The sequence below is a fragment of the Trachypithecus francoisi genome, unplaced genomic scaffold (genome assembly GCF_009764315.1).
Source record: "Trachypithecus francoisi isolate TF-2019V2 unplaced genomic scaffold, Tfra_2.0 Lachesis_group4, whole genome shotgun sequence".
Classification (NCBI taxonomy): Eukaryota; Metazoa; Chordata; class Mammalia; order Primates; family Cercopithecidae; genus Trachypithecus; species Trachypithecus francoisi.
The window spans coordinates 51,834,273-51,854,488 of NW_022681469.1; the positions used below are offsets into that span (position 1 = coordinate 51,834,273).

General features: G+C 37.6%; 1 protein-coding gene and 1 long non-coding RNA gene across 5 annotated transcripts; one reads left to right on the plus strand and one right to left on the minus strand.

The window, feature by feature from the left end:
* CBLL1 (Cbl proto-oncogene like 1) lies at positions 1-18,609 on the minus strand. Of its 4 annotated transcripts, none has more exons than XM_033194636.1 (6): positions 17,831-18,609; positions 12,656-12,823; positions 8,442-8,539; positions 7,974-8,057; positions 6,177-6,250; positions 1-3,521 (listed from the first exon to the last, which is right to left on the minus strand). In XM_033194636.1, the coding sequence occupies exons 1-6, from the start codon at positions 17,841-17,843 to the stop codon at positions 2,486-2,488; spliced, it is 1,473 nt and encodes a 490-aa protein (XP_033050527.1). In that variant the 5' UTR covers positions 17,844-18,609; the 3' UTR covers positions 1-2,485. The 4 variants fall into 4 exon arrangements, with proteins under 4 accessions (XP_033050527.1, XP_033050526.1, XP_033050529.1 ...); XM_033194635.1 differs by having other exon boundaries at positions 8,442-8,542; XM_033194638.1 differs by lacking the exon at positions 17,831-18,609 and adding an exon at positions 17,244-17,410 and having other exon boundaries at positions 8,442-8,542.
* LOC117073583 lies at positions 17,425-20,081 on the plus strand. The gene is made up of 2 exons (XR_004433280.1): positions 17,425-17,634; positions 18,608-20,081. It is a non-coding gene; the product is annotated as an uncharacterized LOC117073583 (long non-coding RNA).
* Positions 20,082-20,216: the final 135 nt, after the last annotated feature.

Genomic DNA, 20,216 nt, shown 5'->3' on the forward strand with positions numbered 1-20,216 from the left:
TAGTATTTATGCTTCCATTTTATTGTTTTTAAGAATTAAACTGCCACCTCAGTAGTCTTAAGAGCAATATAATGAAACATACATACATTTACTTTAGATTTATGTCCATCATAGCTTCAAAGGCTTCCCTGAAATAAGGCTGGCATTCACATCTTTTTCCGTAAGGAAAGAAGCACTAACAGTAATTTTGTTATCCTTCTACCCACCCACCCTCATTCAAACAATTGATGAATTCAAGTCTAACACGATTTAAAACTTTTGTCTACTACAACATTCATCTGATATGCCTCCCTGCATAACATAGATTTCTTAAACCTAATTGAAAATAAATCATTTTTTTAAAACTCTACAAGAGTTCTCTTAATTCAAAATTTTATGATACTAATTTTCTCATCCAATACATAGGCTAAGTGGTTGCTTACCACATTCAACTCTAGTGACTTTCAATAAAAGCAGGACAGCTCTTCATAAATAGTTGAGAAGCTCTAAAGTGATTTTGGCTATTTTCTTATTACATGGAACAAAGAAATGGTTTGGATTTTTAACAGTAACATTTTAATAGCTCCTAAACAGGGGCATGAAAAGGAATCAAGTTTGCACCAGTCCAAGTACCTACAGTAATATGATAGAAGCACTCACCACCAACATTTCACACCATTTCACTCCCATGCTTTTAATAACAAGCATTTCTCACTAGAAATATTGCATTAACACTGGACTTTCAAACTGTGAAGTGTAGAAAATCATTTGCCTGACTTAAAACAAAAAAGTTTATTAGTTATTTTTGGCCAGTCAAGGTTGAAATGGCCATTTTGTTATTTCTAACTTCTGCTCCTAGGGTTCAGAAATGATTTTGCATCTGATCATTCAAGATGAGAATTTGTTTCACCTGTACCTGACAGAATAAAATGGTAAATTAGCAATCAGTTCACGCTTTGTCAAAAGAAGTATGTTCTAAATGTATATACTACAAACTATCTAATAAATGATATCTGCATACTACACATTTCATGTTTTATTATGCACCATTTTAGTGGGGAGGAAAAACTTCACAGGGATTTATTCAAAGGATATAAATAATATCCTAAGAACATTGATTTATACACATGAGTTCTGTATAAACTGTTAAGTGGTCATCTTAGCTGAACTATAACAAGCCCCTATAATGTAAAAGCTGACTCTAAAGGCACCATGTAAAGCACTGAAATCCACAATTTAGCTGTTACTTTCCTCTTCTCCAATACAAAATTATCTGGTAGTCTTCACTGTTGACTCCATGCTAAAATGTTCCAAATTCAGACTGCTTTACCGACAAAAGGAATAGGAAATAAAAGTTTTTAAATTTCAAGTTAGAGGAAAAACTCTATCACACAGCAATGAAACCTGAGCAAATGCAAATTTGTGATTACAAGAATATGTCCTTCATTAATACATTATTCAAATTCCTCCATGGCATTCAAACTGCAGTTGAAAATCCTATAATAAACAAGAACCCACTTAAACACAGCATCAAACTCTATCATGAAATGAAGAATTACGTAAAGCCTATTCAGCCCTATTCAGTTTAAGACAATGAACAAAACAGAACACATTTCATCTAAATAACACCGTTTAAACAGTTCTACAAAATAATGTTACTTAAGGTCAGTATGTGTGGTGCATATGTGATTCCGACCATTCAGTAAAAAAGCATTAATGAGTAACAGCATCCCCCCACCAGCTTGAAGCCTGTAGAGTTGATTACTTTGGCCATCTCTTTCCAAATAATTAGTAATGCCTTTTAACATTACAAACAAATATATCTTAGTACTAGAATTCCAATGTATTTTGGTGCTCCTGAGGCTGCCTAAAAATGAAAAGGCATCCAAGTGAAGTGCATTGTATACTTACTATACCTCAAAACCTCAACATTTCAGTGCCTAAAATGTGAAATAACTCTCTATCATTTAACAGTCTGCCTTACAGCAAATTCTAGATTTTTGCTTTTAGGATTTTATTATAACTTTGGGAAATTAGTGGTAAAACATATGGTTTAAAAAACAGTATGTGGCTGCACTTAAATTCACATAAAAATAGCACTTTTACAACCTTATTGAAATTTAATCCTTTTACACAGGTTAACAAAATGTATCACAAGAAAAACTAAACGTTGGGTTTAACAAAACAATACTTTTGAAGTAAAACAATGAAAAATTTTTTCAAATTTTTTACAAATGGTCACCTCTGGGTCAATTTACTAAACTAGGGGAACAAAGATGTTAAAATATAGCTGTGCTCAACTGAGCCACTTATCTGTACTACAGTATGGTACTTGAAATCAATCTTAAGGTCAAGATTTAAAACCATTTTAAGAAACAAGACCCTATGTGTTTTATACTACCTCGGTAAGAGGTACTCTTCCTTCCCAAAACAGTCAAAGCTTAATTAAAAGATTGACTATACATAGTTTTTTTCCTCCTCATATCTTCAGTTCAAAATACTATTATCATTGGTAATACGGTCTATATCTCGTCTGATCTGGATGATGTGGTCCAGGAAGTGGGGTTTGAGAAGGCGGACCCTGCAATCGTGGAGGAGGTGGTGGCCCTCTTGGTGCAGGCCATATACCAGGACTCATTCCCCCTGGTTGTGTAAATGGAGGGCTCAGAGTTCCTTGATCTTCAGTGAACTGGGGTAATGAGTTAGGATTATAATGGTGAGGAGGGGGTGCAGTTACAGGTGGACCACCATGTTGAGGTGGGGGAGGTCCTGGAGGAGGATGATTCATATAAGGTGGCATCTGGGCAATAATATGTCCAGGGGGAGGGGTTATTGGTGGTGGAGCAGAGGTCATTGGTGGAGGTGGAGCTTGGCTATATACCAAGTGAGGAGTACCTGCAGCCTGGGGAGGATGTGGCATTGGATGGCTTATTGGTGGTGGAGGAGGTGGGGGTGGTGCATAATGTTGCTGTGGAGGCATAATATGATGAGGGTGCGATACCACTGGTTGACCCTGATATTCAGGATGATGGTGAGCAGGTGCTGGGGCAGGAGGTGGTGGTTCTCTAGCACCTGAATTTGAGTCATCCTGAATAGGGACGGTTATTAAATTGCTGTGTTTTCTTGTTGAAATACGAAAGGTTTCCTGACTGACCGATCGAGGTGGAGGTGGAGCCATGGACAATTCTGCTGGAGGAGCACGAATATCTTCATGTGGCTGATTATAGTGCTCATGCGGCACATGTTGCAAAGGAGGTGGTGGCATCATGATGTGCTGCTTTGGCGGAATATGGCTCATATGGTGCTTGTCTGGTGGCATTATAAAACGCTCAGGGATTTCAGTTGGTGGTGGGGCAATAGGAGGATGAACATTTTCAAGTGAAGCACGGGTAACAGGTTTTCCAGCTCTCATATGGCGATGGTTGATATGAGCCTGTAAGTCTCTCTGAGACAAATACGTTCTCTTGCACCCTTGAACAATGCTACACATGAAGAGAGAACCTCGTGTACACTGCTCAATTCGCTGCACAGGATCACTACAGCTAAATCAGAAGGGGAAAAAATGTGATTTACTAAAAGAGAATATAAAAAATTATGTAATTTTCAAAAATATGCCTCTTTTAAAAATTTGACTGTTACATAAAACATAGCAAAAGTCCACAATTAGAAGTTACAGTTATTCTACGTGAACCTTTAATCTTCCCTACTTTGTTGTCTATTAGCCATTAAGCATAGGCATTTCTGTCATCTTCAGAACTCCTAATATCAAACAGTATGTTTGAAGAAGAGACCTCATTCTTCCCGAGGCCTAGAATTTATCTAATTTTCTCAAACAATTCTATGTTTTGCATTCATTTGCCAAAAAACCCAGCAAGAAAAAAACCAAAGGGTTGATTACTTACAATCATGGAATTCAAACTTGTATGGTATTATTGAGTGATAACTGTTTGTTGAGCAAACAGTGGAAAACAGTAAGTAGAAAACAGTAAGTAGAAGACACTGCAAGGACTACAACAAGAAGTAACATCAGCCTCATCATTACGGTTCTTAACATTAAATATAAACTATTTCAATCCAAGCCTGGACTATTAAAAGTCCTTTAAGGAAGGGTTTTTTCTGAATTGTCAGGCAAATTTACACTTCCCTACCTTTCTAATTTGTGAGCACTAAATTTAACTTAACATTTTCTTAAAAACTCAGGGTCAAAATTGTAACTATTTTTCACTTACCATATTTAATCCATACTTGCCATTACAGTTTTCTTGACACAGTGGGGAAAGAGGACTGAAATAGGAATCTGAAGATCTTGGATCTGGTATTGGCTCAGTAATTTGAAGTCACTGAACCATTTTTGAGTTTGTTTCTTCATTTGTACAATGAAGTTAAAGTATCTACCTACTTCACAATGTTCTTACATCTATTTCATATTACTTAAAAGAATATATTTAATATCAAATGAAACAATGAAAGTGACAGTATTTATTTAATCTCCAATTAAGCACTATATAAAAATATATGTGTGTATACATATATAAGCAATTGTCATTGAATATGTGTGTCAGGTCATTTGGCACTAAACTAAATGGCTCTATACTCTTGATTTTGAGTTGTCTATCTTTCCATCCTTACTATAAGACTGGCACTCCTTATTGATGTTATTATGCTTCCCTTTAGTGGCCACCTGGCACACTTGTTTTTTGCTTCTAGTTCACTGTAAACTCTGAACTATCTCGACCTTAACAAGACGAGAGGCACTTTCTCTTGGGTGGTGCTTAAAAACAGTAATACATACTGTTTAACTCTGATTGTCATTTCTTCACTTCCTGATGTGGGTCTGTTAATACAGATAGGCTTCTGTCCTAAAATTGCTAAGGACCACAGAAGTGAGGTGTGACATTTAGCACTTTGTTACACTTAGTCCATTAGTAAGGTTAGCACATTAGTATATTCAGTACATTAGTTACATTTAGTACCTTGAGAACTAATTTCTTTAAACAATAAGTACCTTTTAATTTCCTTTTAATACTTAAACAAGAGACCTTTAAAAGTCCTCTAAATAATGTTTCATCACATCTGAAATCCTTTATCCCAATGAAGCAATCAAATTTACTATGTAACTTAAAATGAAGGTATACCATGTTGAAAACTTAGGCCTGAGAAAACACCCAAAAAACAAGTGATATGTATTTCTAGTGTTTTAACTCTTCTGAATTATAATTCTATAAACGAAATGTTTTAAACTCAATAGAACAAATTTTATAATCTGTTACTTTAAAATGCTAATAAAAACATGCCAAGAGAATTAGTTGTCACTGAGCTGTCAATAAATCACCCCTCTCTCTCCTGGTGACGTCAAATTTTCCTATACCATAAAAGGGAATCATTGCTGACAAGTGTCCACAGCTTTGTTATCAATCAATACCACAAATCTTGGTGTAGCTTTAAGCACAGGTTATAAGTGATCTAAGAAGCCTATGGCTATTCCAAGCAAGTACCTCTCATTCTTTCTTAAGCCTTCCTTATCAAGAGTTCTGAACTGATATAAAAATTCTTATTCTGTTTTCTTCAAGACTATCCCAAAATGGACCTAGCTTTTTATAACTTGTTTGAGACTATATAATGATGGTGTTCTAAGATATACTCCAGATATAATAATCAGATTTGAAAGTAGCAAGAGCTTATATATATAGTGCTTACTATATGCCAGCTACTATATATGTGTATGTGTGTATATATGTTTTATATATAAAATCTCATTGAATCCTAAAAATACCACAAGGAAGTAGGTACTACTATCAGCCTCATTTTATCAATAAGAATAGTCTATGACAGTAAAACAGCTAATAAATAGCAGAACAAGGATTCGAACCCAGGAATTCTAATTCTGGAGTCTTTGCTCTCACTATATCTTAATACTTCTTTAATGTCCCATCAAGAGTAACTGTTTTTGGTTTATAGTAATACTTCTATAATGGCAAACAGATTTCATTCCGACCAATTTGAGTTGACTGACAGTGTTTACCTCGCCCTATATTAAAGAGAAACACTAGGCAAGCTGGGCTCACAGAAAAAGATTAGCCACGTCTGTATTTTGATCTCCTGCCTGATTTATATCACTCCCTAACCTTTAATCCAACTTACGAATCATTGCACTAAAACTTTATTATTTAAAAAAGGTAATGATAATCTTATCTTACCCTGGACACATCTTATCTCCCTTTTTTTCATGTAAAATAGCACAGTCATAGCAAAAAACATGCTTGCATGGAATCTGTAAACAAAGACATATTACAGTTAAGCATATTAGAACTTTAGATATTTCTAAAAAAACATATATATAGTGACCTATACATAAGGCGGCTTAGAAGACACTTGAGAATACCTGTTAAAATGAATATTTATTAAGTACTAATTATAATAACCTTTTTCAATCACAAAACCTTTTCAGAACATCACAAAAACTATGGCCCCTTTTCCAATAATATACACATATGTATTTGCTTACACTTTCTGGAGGTGTAAACCCTATAAATTTCACCCATGGTACCCAGACGTTTTTTTCCTTTTTTTTTTTTTTTTTTTTAAAAGAAACAGATCTTGCTCTGTTGCCCAGGATGGAGTCCAGTGGTGTGATCACAGCTCACTGTAACCTCGAACTCCTGGCTAATGTTCCCACCTCAGCCTTCAGAATAGCTAGGAACATAGGTGTGTGCCACCACACCAGGCTATGTTATTTTATTGTAGAGACGGGGTCTCGCTAAGTTGTCCAGGCTGGTACCAAACTCCTGGCCTTTAGCAATCCTCACACCTCAGCCTCCTGAAGCTGTGGGATTATACGTGTGAGCCACCACACCCAGACCTCTGCAGGTCAAAACCTCCTGAAGAACACTTTAATTGTGTTTTTTTTTAAATCTTGTTTCTCCTGAAACTATTTGAATGCAGTAAAAAATAACAAGTATGTCCTATGTTTAATATAAGCAGCATCTTCCTCTGGTCGTTTTAAGTTAATCAACTAATAAAAATCTAAAAATCAATCAGAAGGATACAGTAAAATGATGTTAGAACCACATTTTTAAATTCACAGCCTGTTACTATTTCTTTACTATGATGTACAGCAAAGCAACAGTGCATAATCCACACCATCTACCATCACAGGTATGTTATTGAATTCAATTTTTTTTCTAAACGCAAATGCAAAACTATCTTTTTTGGAGGGAAGAAATGTGAAAATTACTATAAAATTACAGTTAGGATTGGAAAATTTTTTTAATGATTAGAATTCAATTTTCAGAAATAATAATTATTATTAAGCCTCTCTGAGCCTCAGGAAAAAAAGAAATTATAAATATTATTAATGCAGTTCTAATGCATAAGAAAAAAATTTTTCCTTAATAAACTAGAATAACTGTAAACTAACTGGTATCAAACACTCCAAAGAAATTAGTTTTCAGAAATAATTTTTTCAGTTTTGGCCGGGCGCGGTGGCTCAAGCCTGTAATCCCAGCACTTTGGGAGGCCGAGACGGGCGGATCATGAGGTCAGGAGATCGAGACCATCCTGGCTAACACGGTGAAACCCCGTCTCTACTAAAAAAATACAAAAAATTAGCCGGGCGAGATGGCGGGCGCCTGTAGTCCCAGCTACTCGGGAGGCTGAGGCAGGAGAATGGCGTAAACCCGGGAGGCGGAGCTTGCAGTGAGCTGAGATCCGGCCACTGCACTCCAGCCTGGGCGACAGAGCGAGACTCCGTCTCAACAAAAAAAAAAAAAAAAAAAAATTTTTCAGTTTTATTTAATATTTTACAAGAATTCAACAATTTGTCAAGATAATCATATTAAATTCATAGTATTCCAATACTTCCCTTAGTCATTTCATACTTATTTAAAATGTCGCAAACTTAGTCATGAAACAATGATAAACCTATCTAGTTAAATTTCAGAACCCCACCTCTATGCAAATGCTTACTGACAAAAGCAGTATTTAATTATACTTACCATTCGCCCATAGATTTTAATAGGCAATCCACACTTGTCACAGAAATGAACTGGTGTATCATCCTTTTCACCTAAGATGTTTATCTGTTGAAATGATATAATTAAAATTACCTTCTCACACAATTCTAAAGATTCTATCTACACAATGAATTGGTCAGTGTTTTATAAAAGTTGTTAAAACAATTAGAAATAAAAGCTTCTTGGTATAATCTCCATGTATTCCCCACCATTAGCTGTGATACCATTCGTTTTTCTTCTTAGTGTTAATAGTTATTGATTTTCCTGAAAAGTACTTCAAATTATTCTTGAAAATAGAGTATTAACAAATGATTTGTATGTACTGAAAATCAGTTATAACAAGTTCATAACATTTTTTATGTATTGTGCATTACTCTAATAAAACATTTTAACTATTTAATACTTAAAATATTTTATTGTTCTAATACAATTTTTCATTTTTAATTATACCTGAAAGTCCCAAAAAAGGTGTCCAGGAAACCTTCGCTGATTTCCAAACAGCTCACCACCTTTACAGTCATACCGTTCTTCTTCATTATAATCAAATCCTTCTGAGAAAAAAAAAAAAGTATTGCCCATTAACTTTCCAAATCTCAAATTTCATTTTGGAAGTACATATACATGGCAAAATAGATCTTTTCACTAAAAAGCCCATCTGATGCCTTTCAAAGCTTTTCTAAGAATAAGACAATCAAGATTAGTTTAAAACATCAGTTAGAAGTGATCTTGGTGATCTAGTCCAACTCTTTCACTTCATTATTGAGAATATTACTATATGGAGACGCATAACAACTTGACATATAGAAGAAAAGTGGCAAAGCCAGGAACAGACCTCAGATCTCTTGACTCCATTCAAATGCTCTTATCAATTCATGAAACTATTTCTAATGAAAAATGTTACTGACTACTGATTATCATGCTTGTTGCACAAATGTTTAAGATACTGATCACCATTTATTCTAGTCTAGCTACAAAAATGGTATGCCATGAGACTGATTTTATTGCCAAGAGTATAATGAAAACATAAAGCATTCTATGCATTTTATTAGCAAACAAGTTATCTTCTTCTTTAGCCCTAAAATGAGTAATTTAAATACTTTAACATATTCATATTTCATCCTGTCAATTAAAACCACTCCCTGATTAATTACCCAAACAGCAGCCATATCATATCTTATGTATCCTTTCCTACAATGTATTTATCAATATCAATAAACTTAAGATATATGAAGATCAAATGGGCTCAATTTCTCTGGCCTAATTAAAAAGTTGATGGCAATCTTCTCATCTCCTACAAAAGAACAAAAAACCAATCAATAGGCTGATGGGAATTCCAGGTAGAATCCAATTACCTAAAGTAAAGCTGAGCAGACAAATATATCCCTCCAAGGAGCCAGGCTTCTCACGACTCTTTTGGCCCTAGAACTGGTAAACAGAGTAGCCAAGCACACAAGTTTTAACTTTACCCATGTGACTAAATTACAGCACCTATACACAGACATAGACACACACACACAGAGACACACTCACATTAACACACAAATAGTGATGCAAGAATTTTTTGAAGCTGATAGACACTTCAGTGTACTGCTATTTAATTACTGCCAATACGAATGTATAATCCAAAGTCAGGGTGCTCTGATAAGCTACACCTGAGAGTTCCTAGGCTCCTATATCATCCATTTACACCTTAGAAAAGCTGGTGTGATCTAAAATTCAAAATAAGGAAACTCAATTTTGCAAACCCAGAAAATTACTGAGATAACAGCCAAGGAAATTAGAAGCACATTATCATTTTTCAGAGTAGTTCCACCTGTACTCCCATCATTAAACTATATATATTTGTAGAGATACCACACTGGCACCCCAAACTCCACATTTTGATGGATGCCTAGGAAAACAACAATCAAAAAAAAAAATTTCTTTTACTCCAAATTCCGAGAGGGAAAGGGGGAAAAGGATTTTGGCTTTTCTGAACTATTGTTCAGAAACTATTGTTTGATCTATTAAAGAATGCATTTGTACACTACCATGTTGTTTTAAAAAATTAGTTTTTTTAAAAAAGCCAACGCAGGACTGACCCTAATTTAGAGGTAGTGCAACAGCAGCCCTAGGTTATTACTAACACGATTTATAACAATTTGACTTCAAATATACTTGTTTAGATGGGAGAGAAACCCTACAATAAAAGAAACCATAACGTATGTTTTAACTAAAGCAGCTTGATTCTACAAAATAAATACAGACAAATTGCTGGAATAGAATAGAAAGTCTAGAAATACAAAAAAATACTTTCAATACAGGGGTCCCCAACTCCCAGACCTTGGACCAGTACCCTTGGCTTGTTAGGAACGTGGCCACACAGCAGGAGGTGAGTGGAGGGCTAGGAAGCATTGCCACTTGACCTCTGCCTCCACCTCCCGTCAGATCAGCAGCTGCATTAGATTCTCATAGGAATGCAAACCCTATTGTGAATTGTGCAAGAGAGGGATCTAGGTTGGTGCTCCTTAAAAGAATCTAACGCAACAGTTGCATCCCAAAATCACTCCCCGCACCCTGCCATCACTCTCCATCTGTGGAAAAACTATCTTCCATGAAACCAGTCCTTGTGCCAAGAAGATTGGGGACTGCTGCTTTAACATACGTATGATAACAATAAAATTCCTATTCAGCAAGGAAAAGAGTTGGGACAACGTTTTGGGAAAAAAAAAGCCAGACGCCACCTTTTTTCCCCTTAATAACCAAATACATATCCATAAATGTTCTCAAGCAGTATCAGTGAACTTTTTCTGTGAAAGGCTAAATAGTAAATATTTAGGCTTTGTGGACCATACGGTCTCAATCACAATTAACTCAACCCTACCATTATAGTGTGAAAGCTCCCATAGATAATACTTAATGAATGAGCACAGCTGTGTTCCAATAAAATTGTTTATAAAAACAGGGTTACATTTAGCCCACAGACATAGTTTGCTAACCTGTAATCAAGGGTAAGATGGAAAAACTCTTTTATACTGGTGAAATAGGGGAAGGCCTTTCAAAAAATGTCACAAAACCCAGAAGTCATAAAAGCAAAGACTGGATACCTGACTACATAGAATCTTCAAGATTCTCTGCAATAAATATTTTGTATACAAAATTAAAAGACAAGTGAAGAATATATACAACATAGGCCAGGCACAGTGGCTCATGCCTGTAATCCCGGCACCTTGGGAGGCTAAGGTGAGAGGACTGTTGAGCCCAGGGTTCAAAACCAGCCTGGGCAACATAGCAAGACCCCGTCACTACATAAATTAAATATAAAAAATTAGCCAAGCAGGTGGGGCGCACCTCTAGTCCCAGCTACTCAGGAGACTGAGGTGGAAAGATCACTTGAGCCTGGAATATCGAGCCATGATTCCACCACTGCACTCCAGTCCAGGCAAGAGAGTAAGACCCAATCTCAAAAAATATATATAGATAGATAGATAGATAGATAGATAAATATATGTATATACACACACACATACATACATACATAACATATAACAAAAATCCTATTAATTTTTTTGTTGTTGTTGTTGAGAGGGAGTCTCGCTCTGTTGCCCTGGCTGGAGTGCAGTGGCTGGATCTCAGCTCACTACAAGCTCCGCCTCCCGGGTTCACGCCATTCTCCTGCCTCAGCCTCCCAAGTAGCTGGGACTACAGGCGCCCGCCACCTCGCCCTGCTAGTTTTTTGTATTTTTTTAGTAGAGATGGGGTTTCACTGTGTTAGCCAGGATGGTCTCGATCTCCTGACCTCATGATCCGCCCGTCTCAGCTTCCCAAAGTGCTGGGATTACAGGCTTGAGCCACCGCGCCCGGCCAAAAATCCTATTAATTTACAAAGAACTCAGAAGAAAGGATCTAAACAAGAATGACCAATACTATGAAAAAATATTCGCTCTTTCATAATTAAAAGAAATTTACATCAAAACAAAAATTTTAAAAGATTTCTAGTACTCACTCTTGGTGTATGGGAGTAAAAACTAACATACCTTTTTTGAAGAGCAATTTGACAGTACTTATCAAACTCTAAAATCCACAGTATCTATCAAGTTTTAAAATATCCAAATTTGTAGTTTTAAAATCTTTGGAATTAAAAAAAAAAAAAGGCCAAATCTGTGCAAAGTACAAATTCTACAAAATGCTATGTCCAAGAATATTTGGTGCAACATTTTTTGTAACAGAAAAAAACTGGAAAAACTGTTAAATTATGGTATATCTAAAAATACCCAAACCTGTTTTTTTAAATGAGGTATATCTGCATGTACTGATAAGAAAAAAATCTTAATGCATACATGAAAAAATGGCAACTACACATAAAAAATCAGTACTTTTGTATAAAAAAGTCAACAGGGATTATCTTTGGATAGAAGGATTTTACTTTCATGTTATGCTTTCTGCAATACTGTTGAGATTATTAAACAATGGGCAGTATTCCTTTCAACAACAAAAGGAATCAAATCAAAAACATTTATAAAGGGAAATAAAAATACAATGTGCTACAATGAGAAGTCAAACAAGAAGGTTGAAGAATAAATAGAATATGTAAGATAAAAAAGAGGTAGCTATAAGATCACACAGACTATCTGGAGCAATCAGATAAAACAGAAAGTGTTGGACCTATTAGTTAAACAAATTACCTTCATCACCAGGTGGAGCCTTTGCAGGCATCCTGTTTATAGTCCTTTGAGTTCGCGGTGCAGGTTTTGCTTTGTTTGCTTGTTTGGAGATCAGCTTTATAGGAATTCGTCTGCGAACATCAAGACCACCCAAGGATCCGGAACTATTAGTGCCTTGTAACTCATTGTCTATGTTAGGGGAAAAAAAGTTGTAATTTCTTTTAGTTTTTCTTTTCAAAGATTATTCTGCCACAGGTATTAAAACAACATACCTAACATTATCAAGTTTAAAGATCTGGGTTCTGGGCTGGGCGCGGTGCCTCAAGCCTGTAATCCCAGCACTTTGGGAGGCCGAGACGGGCGGATCACGAGGTCAGGAGATCGAGACCATCCTGGCTAACACGGTGAAACCTCGTCTCTACTAAAAATACAAAAAACTAGCCGGGCGAGGTGGTGGGCGCCTGTAGTCCCAGCTACTCAGGAGACTGAGGCAGGAGAATGGCGTAAACCCGGGAGGCGGAGCTTGCAGTGAGCTGAGATCGGCCATCGCACTCCAGTCTGGGCGACAGAGCGAGACCCCGTCTCAAAAAATAAAAATAAAAAAAAATAAAGATCTGGGTTCTGATTTTCAATATTACATTAAGTTTAACTGCTAATTTTATTTATTTTGAATCAACACTTAAGGCAATGCTTTTTAACCCTTTTTGAGATATGGAATCCTTTAGGAAACTGATAAAAGTTATAGGACCTCTCCCTAGAAAAGTGAACAAAATTTTTCATATAATTTCAGAGAAGTTTACAGAAACATGAAACCATTCATGAACCCAAGAACCATTGTCTTGAACTACAAGAGATTTTTTTTTAAAGAAAAAGACTAAGGAGAAAAAAAGAAAACCATCCCTATCCCCATGCCTGATCATCAAGCATGCAGACAATAAATTTAGTAAACTGAACTTACTAACACTGATGAAGGCAAAATTAAATAATGCATTTGAAAATGAAGTTAAGAAACGTGATTATTCCTTAAGTGTAAGAGAGTTATAAATATCATTCAGAATTACAGTAAAAATCATTATACCATTTAGTAGTAAAAACATGCAATAATATATTTGTGCTATAACATATGACTGAGTTCTTAGTCGGCCCTGTAATGGAAAATTATAATTGAAGAGGATGCAAAGTTCCTGTACTACAACTAGGTCTAAACAACTGTCACCTTCTAGTCCCTGGAGTCTTTGCTTGTTATTGTCTATAGAATTAATTCTTGTCCCATGAGTAACAGGAGTATTATTTCATAGAACTGACCCCATCTAAAGCTTAACAGTTACCTTTTTTCAAGTAGATGAAAAGATATAATACAGAAAATACTTAACTTGACCTACTAAAGACAAAAAGGAAAATTCTTAAAATAGGAAATACAAATAACATATTATTTAATTTGTAGTGTTTTAAACATGACAAGTTATTGAACAAGGTTGTATAACTGCCCCTGCAGAAAATATTACAGTCAAGACAGATAGCCAAACCGTCCACATTAAATTCAGCAAAGCCAAATTTGGAAGTAGTAAGCTAGTACTAATGGCCTCCAAGGCTACTAGGATTACAGACACACACTAAGTTCACATTCATTTGTACTTTTTCTGAACAATATATCAAACAAAATTAAAAATGGGTCCTTAACAATTATTTTAATTATCTTTCAGTCTACTTACTACTCTTATAACAGCTAATCCTAAAACAAAGGGGAGGGCAGAATTACATGGTTAGCTAGAATCTTGAATTGGGGTAAACCCAACTTGATTAGCTTTCACCGCTTCACTAAATAGACTCACGAGCTGATTAATGTATTTGATCTGCTTTCATTGTAGTTGCTTATGTACTAAAAGTAATTACAAGCAATGCACTAGCCAAAAGAAACATGAATGACTTTTTTTCTTGCTCAAAAAGTATTCCTGACATTCCAATCAACTAAAAAGCAAGTCGTTGTAGACATATAATCAGTTCAATGCTGTCCCTCAAATATTAAACATTCAAATATCAAAATGGTTTAATCGTTTTACCTTTGTGAATAATGAAAATACCAACACTTCATCACAAGTCCTTTTCACACCATCCTGAACATTTGAGGTCTCTACTGTTGCTTGCATAGCCTACCACTTTCAAGAGCTGGCTGGCCCTTCTCACTTTGCTTCACAGATTGAAATTCATAAGGTATAGCATTTAATAGTGGTTAACATTCTGGTTTTTTTTGTGACTTTTTTGCTTTTTGTTGTTTTTAAATTAAGAATCAGAACATAAAGCACTATTTCCTTTTGAATACAGTAACAGATTATAAAGTTCTTAACAACAAAAATTTCTTAGATATTACATAGAAAATGACTAAGGACTACTGGCCACTTTAGACAAATTCACTTTAAAAAGGCACAACACTTCCATATTATATAGTTTTAAAAAGACTGGGGATTTTTATCTTGAATAAAAAGAACCAACAAATATTTTACAAAATCTGGGATCTTTTACAAAATCTGGGATACAGTTACAGAAGTGCTAATTCTTAGAATGACCAAAGAATAAATCTAGTGTTAATTGGGAGCCTCTTGGAGTAATTTTTCTGGCAAGATTCTATTAGAACACCTTCATTTTTACATTTGAACGTCAGTATGACCATAAAATGGGTCATTTTTGCATAATGTTCAAGGGTTTCATCAGTTTCCCCAAGGAACTCTTAATCCTTTAATATTAAAATTATTCTTTTGAGATACCTATCCTGTCATGATTCTTCAATTATCTAGCTAAGTGGCATTTCCTCATTTGTCAAAGGCTTTGTGATTTAAACAATTATCAAATTCATATTTATGAATTTCATGAAAACCAGAATCTTCTGCAAGGTTTATGATTTTATTTCACAATCAATGCATAGTATTTGATAGTGTCTTCTGATACTAAACATCAAAGAGACTGATTCATTAAAAAAATAAAATAGGTAAGAATCTAGTGTTAAGCAGAAGGGACATCTGAGCGGGAACTACTTTTTTAAGTGGTCGGCTCATTCGTATTTTCATGTTAGGATGAGTTTTACTTCCTTAGGCAATCTCTAACCTTCAAGGATTAAGATAATGAACACGCTTTACACCCACCCCTATTACGACTTCCTAACATAATAGCCTCCAAACTATGGCAGGAACTTGACTCACAATTCCAGTAGTGGGCTCAAAAAAGAATTATTTTCCAAAAGTCGAATATTTGCTATTCTACCATCAAAATCGCAGTTTCAACTCTATATAAATTCCCAAACACTGGAATTCTTTACAGCCTGGTGCTAGGCCGGCTTCTCCTCTGAACACACCCTTCTTAAGCGGTCTCATCTGTCCTCATGCTTTAAAATACCAGCTATAAATAAAGGTACTAACTTCCAAATATGTATTTTCAGTGCAGATCTTTCCTCTCATCTCCACTTGGCATCTCTCCTGTCTCAATAGTTATCTCACACTAGTAGTCCAAGACCAAACACTTGTTCCCAAATTCCCATCTCACCTCTACAAAAAAAGACTAAACCTGCCCCAAGTTTTCCTCAATTCAATAATGGACACTACCTAGTTGCTCAAACCAAAAACCTAGGTATTTCTCCTTTCTCTCACGTTCGTTCAAACACCACCAAAGTATTTACTGAAGTTACCCATTTTCCTTCATTTTCACCAAACCAACCTTCCCTTCCCGTCTACTGCAATCAGCTAATTTCCATCATTCTTACTTCCCTCTCTTACACCATTCTCCATAGAACAGCCTATTACATATATTTAAAGAGATTGTGTTCCTCCTTTACTTCTGTTCAATGGCTTCATATTCACTTAAAATTCAAACGTTTACCATGGCTTTCAATGACCTGAATGATGTGCCTGCTGCCCTCCTTTCCAATCTCACTTCAGGACTCTTACCCTTTGGTTATCACTAGGCTGCAGCTGACTTCACTACATCTTCCTACCTCCGTGCCTTTGCACTTCCTGGAAATGCTTTTCCTCTTGCTTTTTTCCCAGGGTTGGGATCTTCTCACCCATCAGATCTTAGCTTCCACAAAGACCATTCCTAACAACTCTCTCTGAAATTTCCCCCTATGAATCTCTCCACAGCACTGGTTTATTTTCTTCAAAATACTTATAATTCGCAAACATTAAAAAAAATTAAAAAAAAAAAAGAAGAAGGTATTGTCTGTGTTCCTCCGTAAAACAGAAGTTCTATCATGGACCTGGTCCGTCTCGTTTACCATTCCATCTTCCCTCACCCGACCTACAGATATCTGTATCTGGCATAAACATACACTAAATAAATAAACATACACACCTAATTACATAATCAAGCAGATATCTGATGACTGAGGACAACTCAATACTCAAGAAAAAGCCTTTTTTTCTTTATTTGTGATATGGTCGCTGTAAATGTATGGGACACATGTTAACTCCAAGAGCACGCATTCGATATCCGAGAACCACAAAGAAGCAAAAGCCAGAAAATACATAACAAAGGGTGGAGCTGCTCTTACTTGGAGAAAAGTATGAGAATGCCTTGATTTTAAGCTCCTCTTTGTAAATACCCTCAAATGATGAGTACGGACCTCAGCCGAAGCGCGGGGGCATGCTTTTGGTTTAGGTAGAAAAACTACTCCGAGTTGGATTCCAAAAACTCTATCAGATGCCCTTCTTTCACCTCTCTAGTCCATAAAGGATCGGACAGACGACAGGAGGTGACCACTGCAGCACCCGCCCAAAGCTGACTGAGACAGCAGGAAGTCTCCAACCCACTCTCGCCCGTCCACTCCCAGCGTAAAGAGGATTCCGCGATTCGGAGACCGCAATCTACCCGCCAGTCTCCATAACGTAGGCCAGAGCAGCTGGGCTGAATAAAACAGAGCAGGCGCTCTCCCTTCCCAAAGGCCTACATTGCCCACCGGTCCGGGTTGGGAGCTCAGAACGAGAGAAGGAGCGGTTGTTGCCGGCACGGAGGAGGTAGGTACCACACCAGAGGGTAGGCCAGGAAACGGCAGGCCCCTGCCAGGCACAGGAAGGCATATGTGAGATTTCTTCTCACTGCCACACCCTAGTGTTGTGGGGCGAGCGTAATCCCTTTTGCCTGCTGGGCGACCAGCCCCAGGCCGGCCAAGGGGGCATGGAACCGGGACCCCCACTGCCTCCGCCTCCTTACCAGTGTGATCCATGATTCGGCTCGCAGAGCACAGTGGGAGCGGAAGTCAACCGCGCCGGAGTCGCAGCGAGCGCGTGCGCACTGCCTTCCGGAGGCCGGGAGGCGGAAGTCCGAACAGGTTGTCCGAGTTTTGGCCTGCAAAGACTTCCCTCTCTCGCCTCCACTACCCAACTCCTGTGAGGGACGCAGGCATAGTTCGAGCAGAGGCAGAAAGAGCGAGCGCGCGAAGAACTTCGGTATCGAGGTTGCTAAGGCTTCTCCTCATGTGCTTCAAGAGAAAGTAGCCTTTAACTGTGGAAAGGACACCCGGAGGACCAGGGAAGGGGAGAGCAGTGGTAAAAATGAGCCTGAGGCAGATAAAGCGACTGCCCGCCCCCGCGGAGAGCTGCCTTCTGGGACTTGTAGTGCGCGGGGGCCCCGGAGCCACCCGGCTGCGCAGGCCTGGCGGTTGCGCTGGCCCCACCCCGGCGGGCGGAGTAACGGTTTGGAATCCCCCGGGGTCAGCGAGCGCTTGGGTCCTCCGCCTGGTGTAGGAAAAGTGTAAACATATGCTCGTTGGCAAGCGTCCTCCAGTGGGAGGTTGCTCAGGGGATGGCGGAGCTGTCAAACTGGCAGCTAAAAGGAAAGTCTCAACGCTTATTGTCTAAATTTTGCTTTGTCGTGACCAGCTACCTAAACCCACGCAGAGGTGACTTGGTATATGCCCCGGTTCCCATCTCTTAAGTCTCTTAACCGTTGAAACACATTTATAATGCTTGACTGCCACTCACTTTCTAGGGAGAGCGCTTGTGACGCCACGAACCTCTTGAACACCTGAGGACTGGGCGCCAGGGTCTGATGGAGGGTGGAGAGCCAGTGCGGCGCAGCTGCCTCCTCTCACGGGGACACCTAGCAGGAATGTGCAGAGTGGAGCTAAAGGGAGCGGATAGAAACCGAGAGAGCGCGAAGGCTTGGCCGGAAGGAGAGGTTAAAAAGAAAAGGCCTAAAATGAGGAAGAGAGTTACCGCAGGAGGCAGTACCTAGTTCCAGTTCTTCGTCCCAGGAGTTTGTGGTTGCTGCTGCTTTCATCTTCGTCAGCCAAAACAAAAGGAAAGTGCCAAGGGGCGATTCCTAGGACCTTCAGTGCAGTCTCCACCTCGCGGACTTGGCTCATTTGTGTCCACTCCTTTCTCCCACGTTTTACACTTGATGCTCTTGGATGAATAGAAAGGAGCTCAATTAAGGGAAAACGCAAGCTTGGGAGTCAAGGGATTTGGGTTCTATTCTCGTTGTCCCTTGGTGACGACATCATTACCTTGGGTTATTCAAGCTTTCAGTGCCAGAGTTCCTATATCAATAAAAGATTATTACATTGACCTCTTAGAGAAATGTTTTCATGGTACTGAATTGCAAATAAAGTATGTGTAGCAATGTGTTATATCTTTGTAGTTGTACGGTGTTACCTGTGAATCATACTGTGATGATCACTGCGATTTAAGTGCACCATGTTATTTGGTGATTATTTTCCTGAGATCTTGTAAAAGATTGTTCCACTATTTATATGCAGCTTTATAAACAAGTTTTTAGGTACATTCACAACTAAGGATATTTGTGAATCAAAATTATCCCTGCTTTTTTTAAATGTAAAGTTCTGTATTGCTAAGTGGTTTTCAAGATGCTTTCAGTTTCTGGGATTATTGTTTTGGACATTGGGGCTTGCCTAACGTTTTTCCCATACTTCCCTATTTTTCTAAATACAGTGCTGATGGAGTCAGGCTTTTTTCACCAATTTGGGTTTTTTTGGTTTTTTTTTTAAAGTTTTCACCTAGAAAGTACTTCTTTTTTATACCAAAACAATTTTTTTTAGAGATGGGGCGGCCCAAACTGGAGTACAATGGCACAATCATAGCTCACTGCATCCTTGGACTCCTGGTTTCAAGGGATCCTTATGCCTCAGCCTCTGGAGTAGCTGGGACTACAGATGCTCATCACTAGCACTGGCTTTGGTTTTTTTTTGTTCTATCATACTTAGCCTATCAGCTAACGGCTAACGTTCAGATTCATGCAGATCCAGGTTCAGAATAGTATTATTAATGTCTGCTGATGCTAATATTTAAATAATTAGAATTAAGAGTGTTCCTATTGTATTTTATATAATTTAACCTGTACGTCAGAAGTTTTGTTGGCATTTTATGATGCATCAAGTTATGAAAATTTACTGAGAGAAGATGTACTTATTTTAGATCTGATAAAATGTTAAACATTTGTTTGATTTGATTTGGTGTCTGTTACTTTCAGGCATTGCTTTAGCATCTGTGGTGTGTGTTTACCCCCTTAATTGTGGTTGCCTTGAATTACCAATGAAGTAGCAGTGTGATAAATTAATTTCTTTACTTACGTCTTATTA

What these genes read in the sequence shown, in the direction of transcription:
- CBLL1 (XM_033194635.1), bottom strand. An exon ending in TTAAAATCTATGGGCGAATG is followed by an intron (nt 6,251 to 7,973) that starts GTAAGTATAATT and finishes CTTTGTTTACAG; the next exon opens with ATTCCATGCAAGCATGTTTT. An exon ending in GGAGATAAGATGTGTCCAGG is followed by an intron (nt 3,522 to 6,176) that starts GTAAGATAAGAT and finishes CTTCTGATTTAG; the next exon opens with CTGTAGTGATCCTGTGCAGC.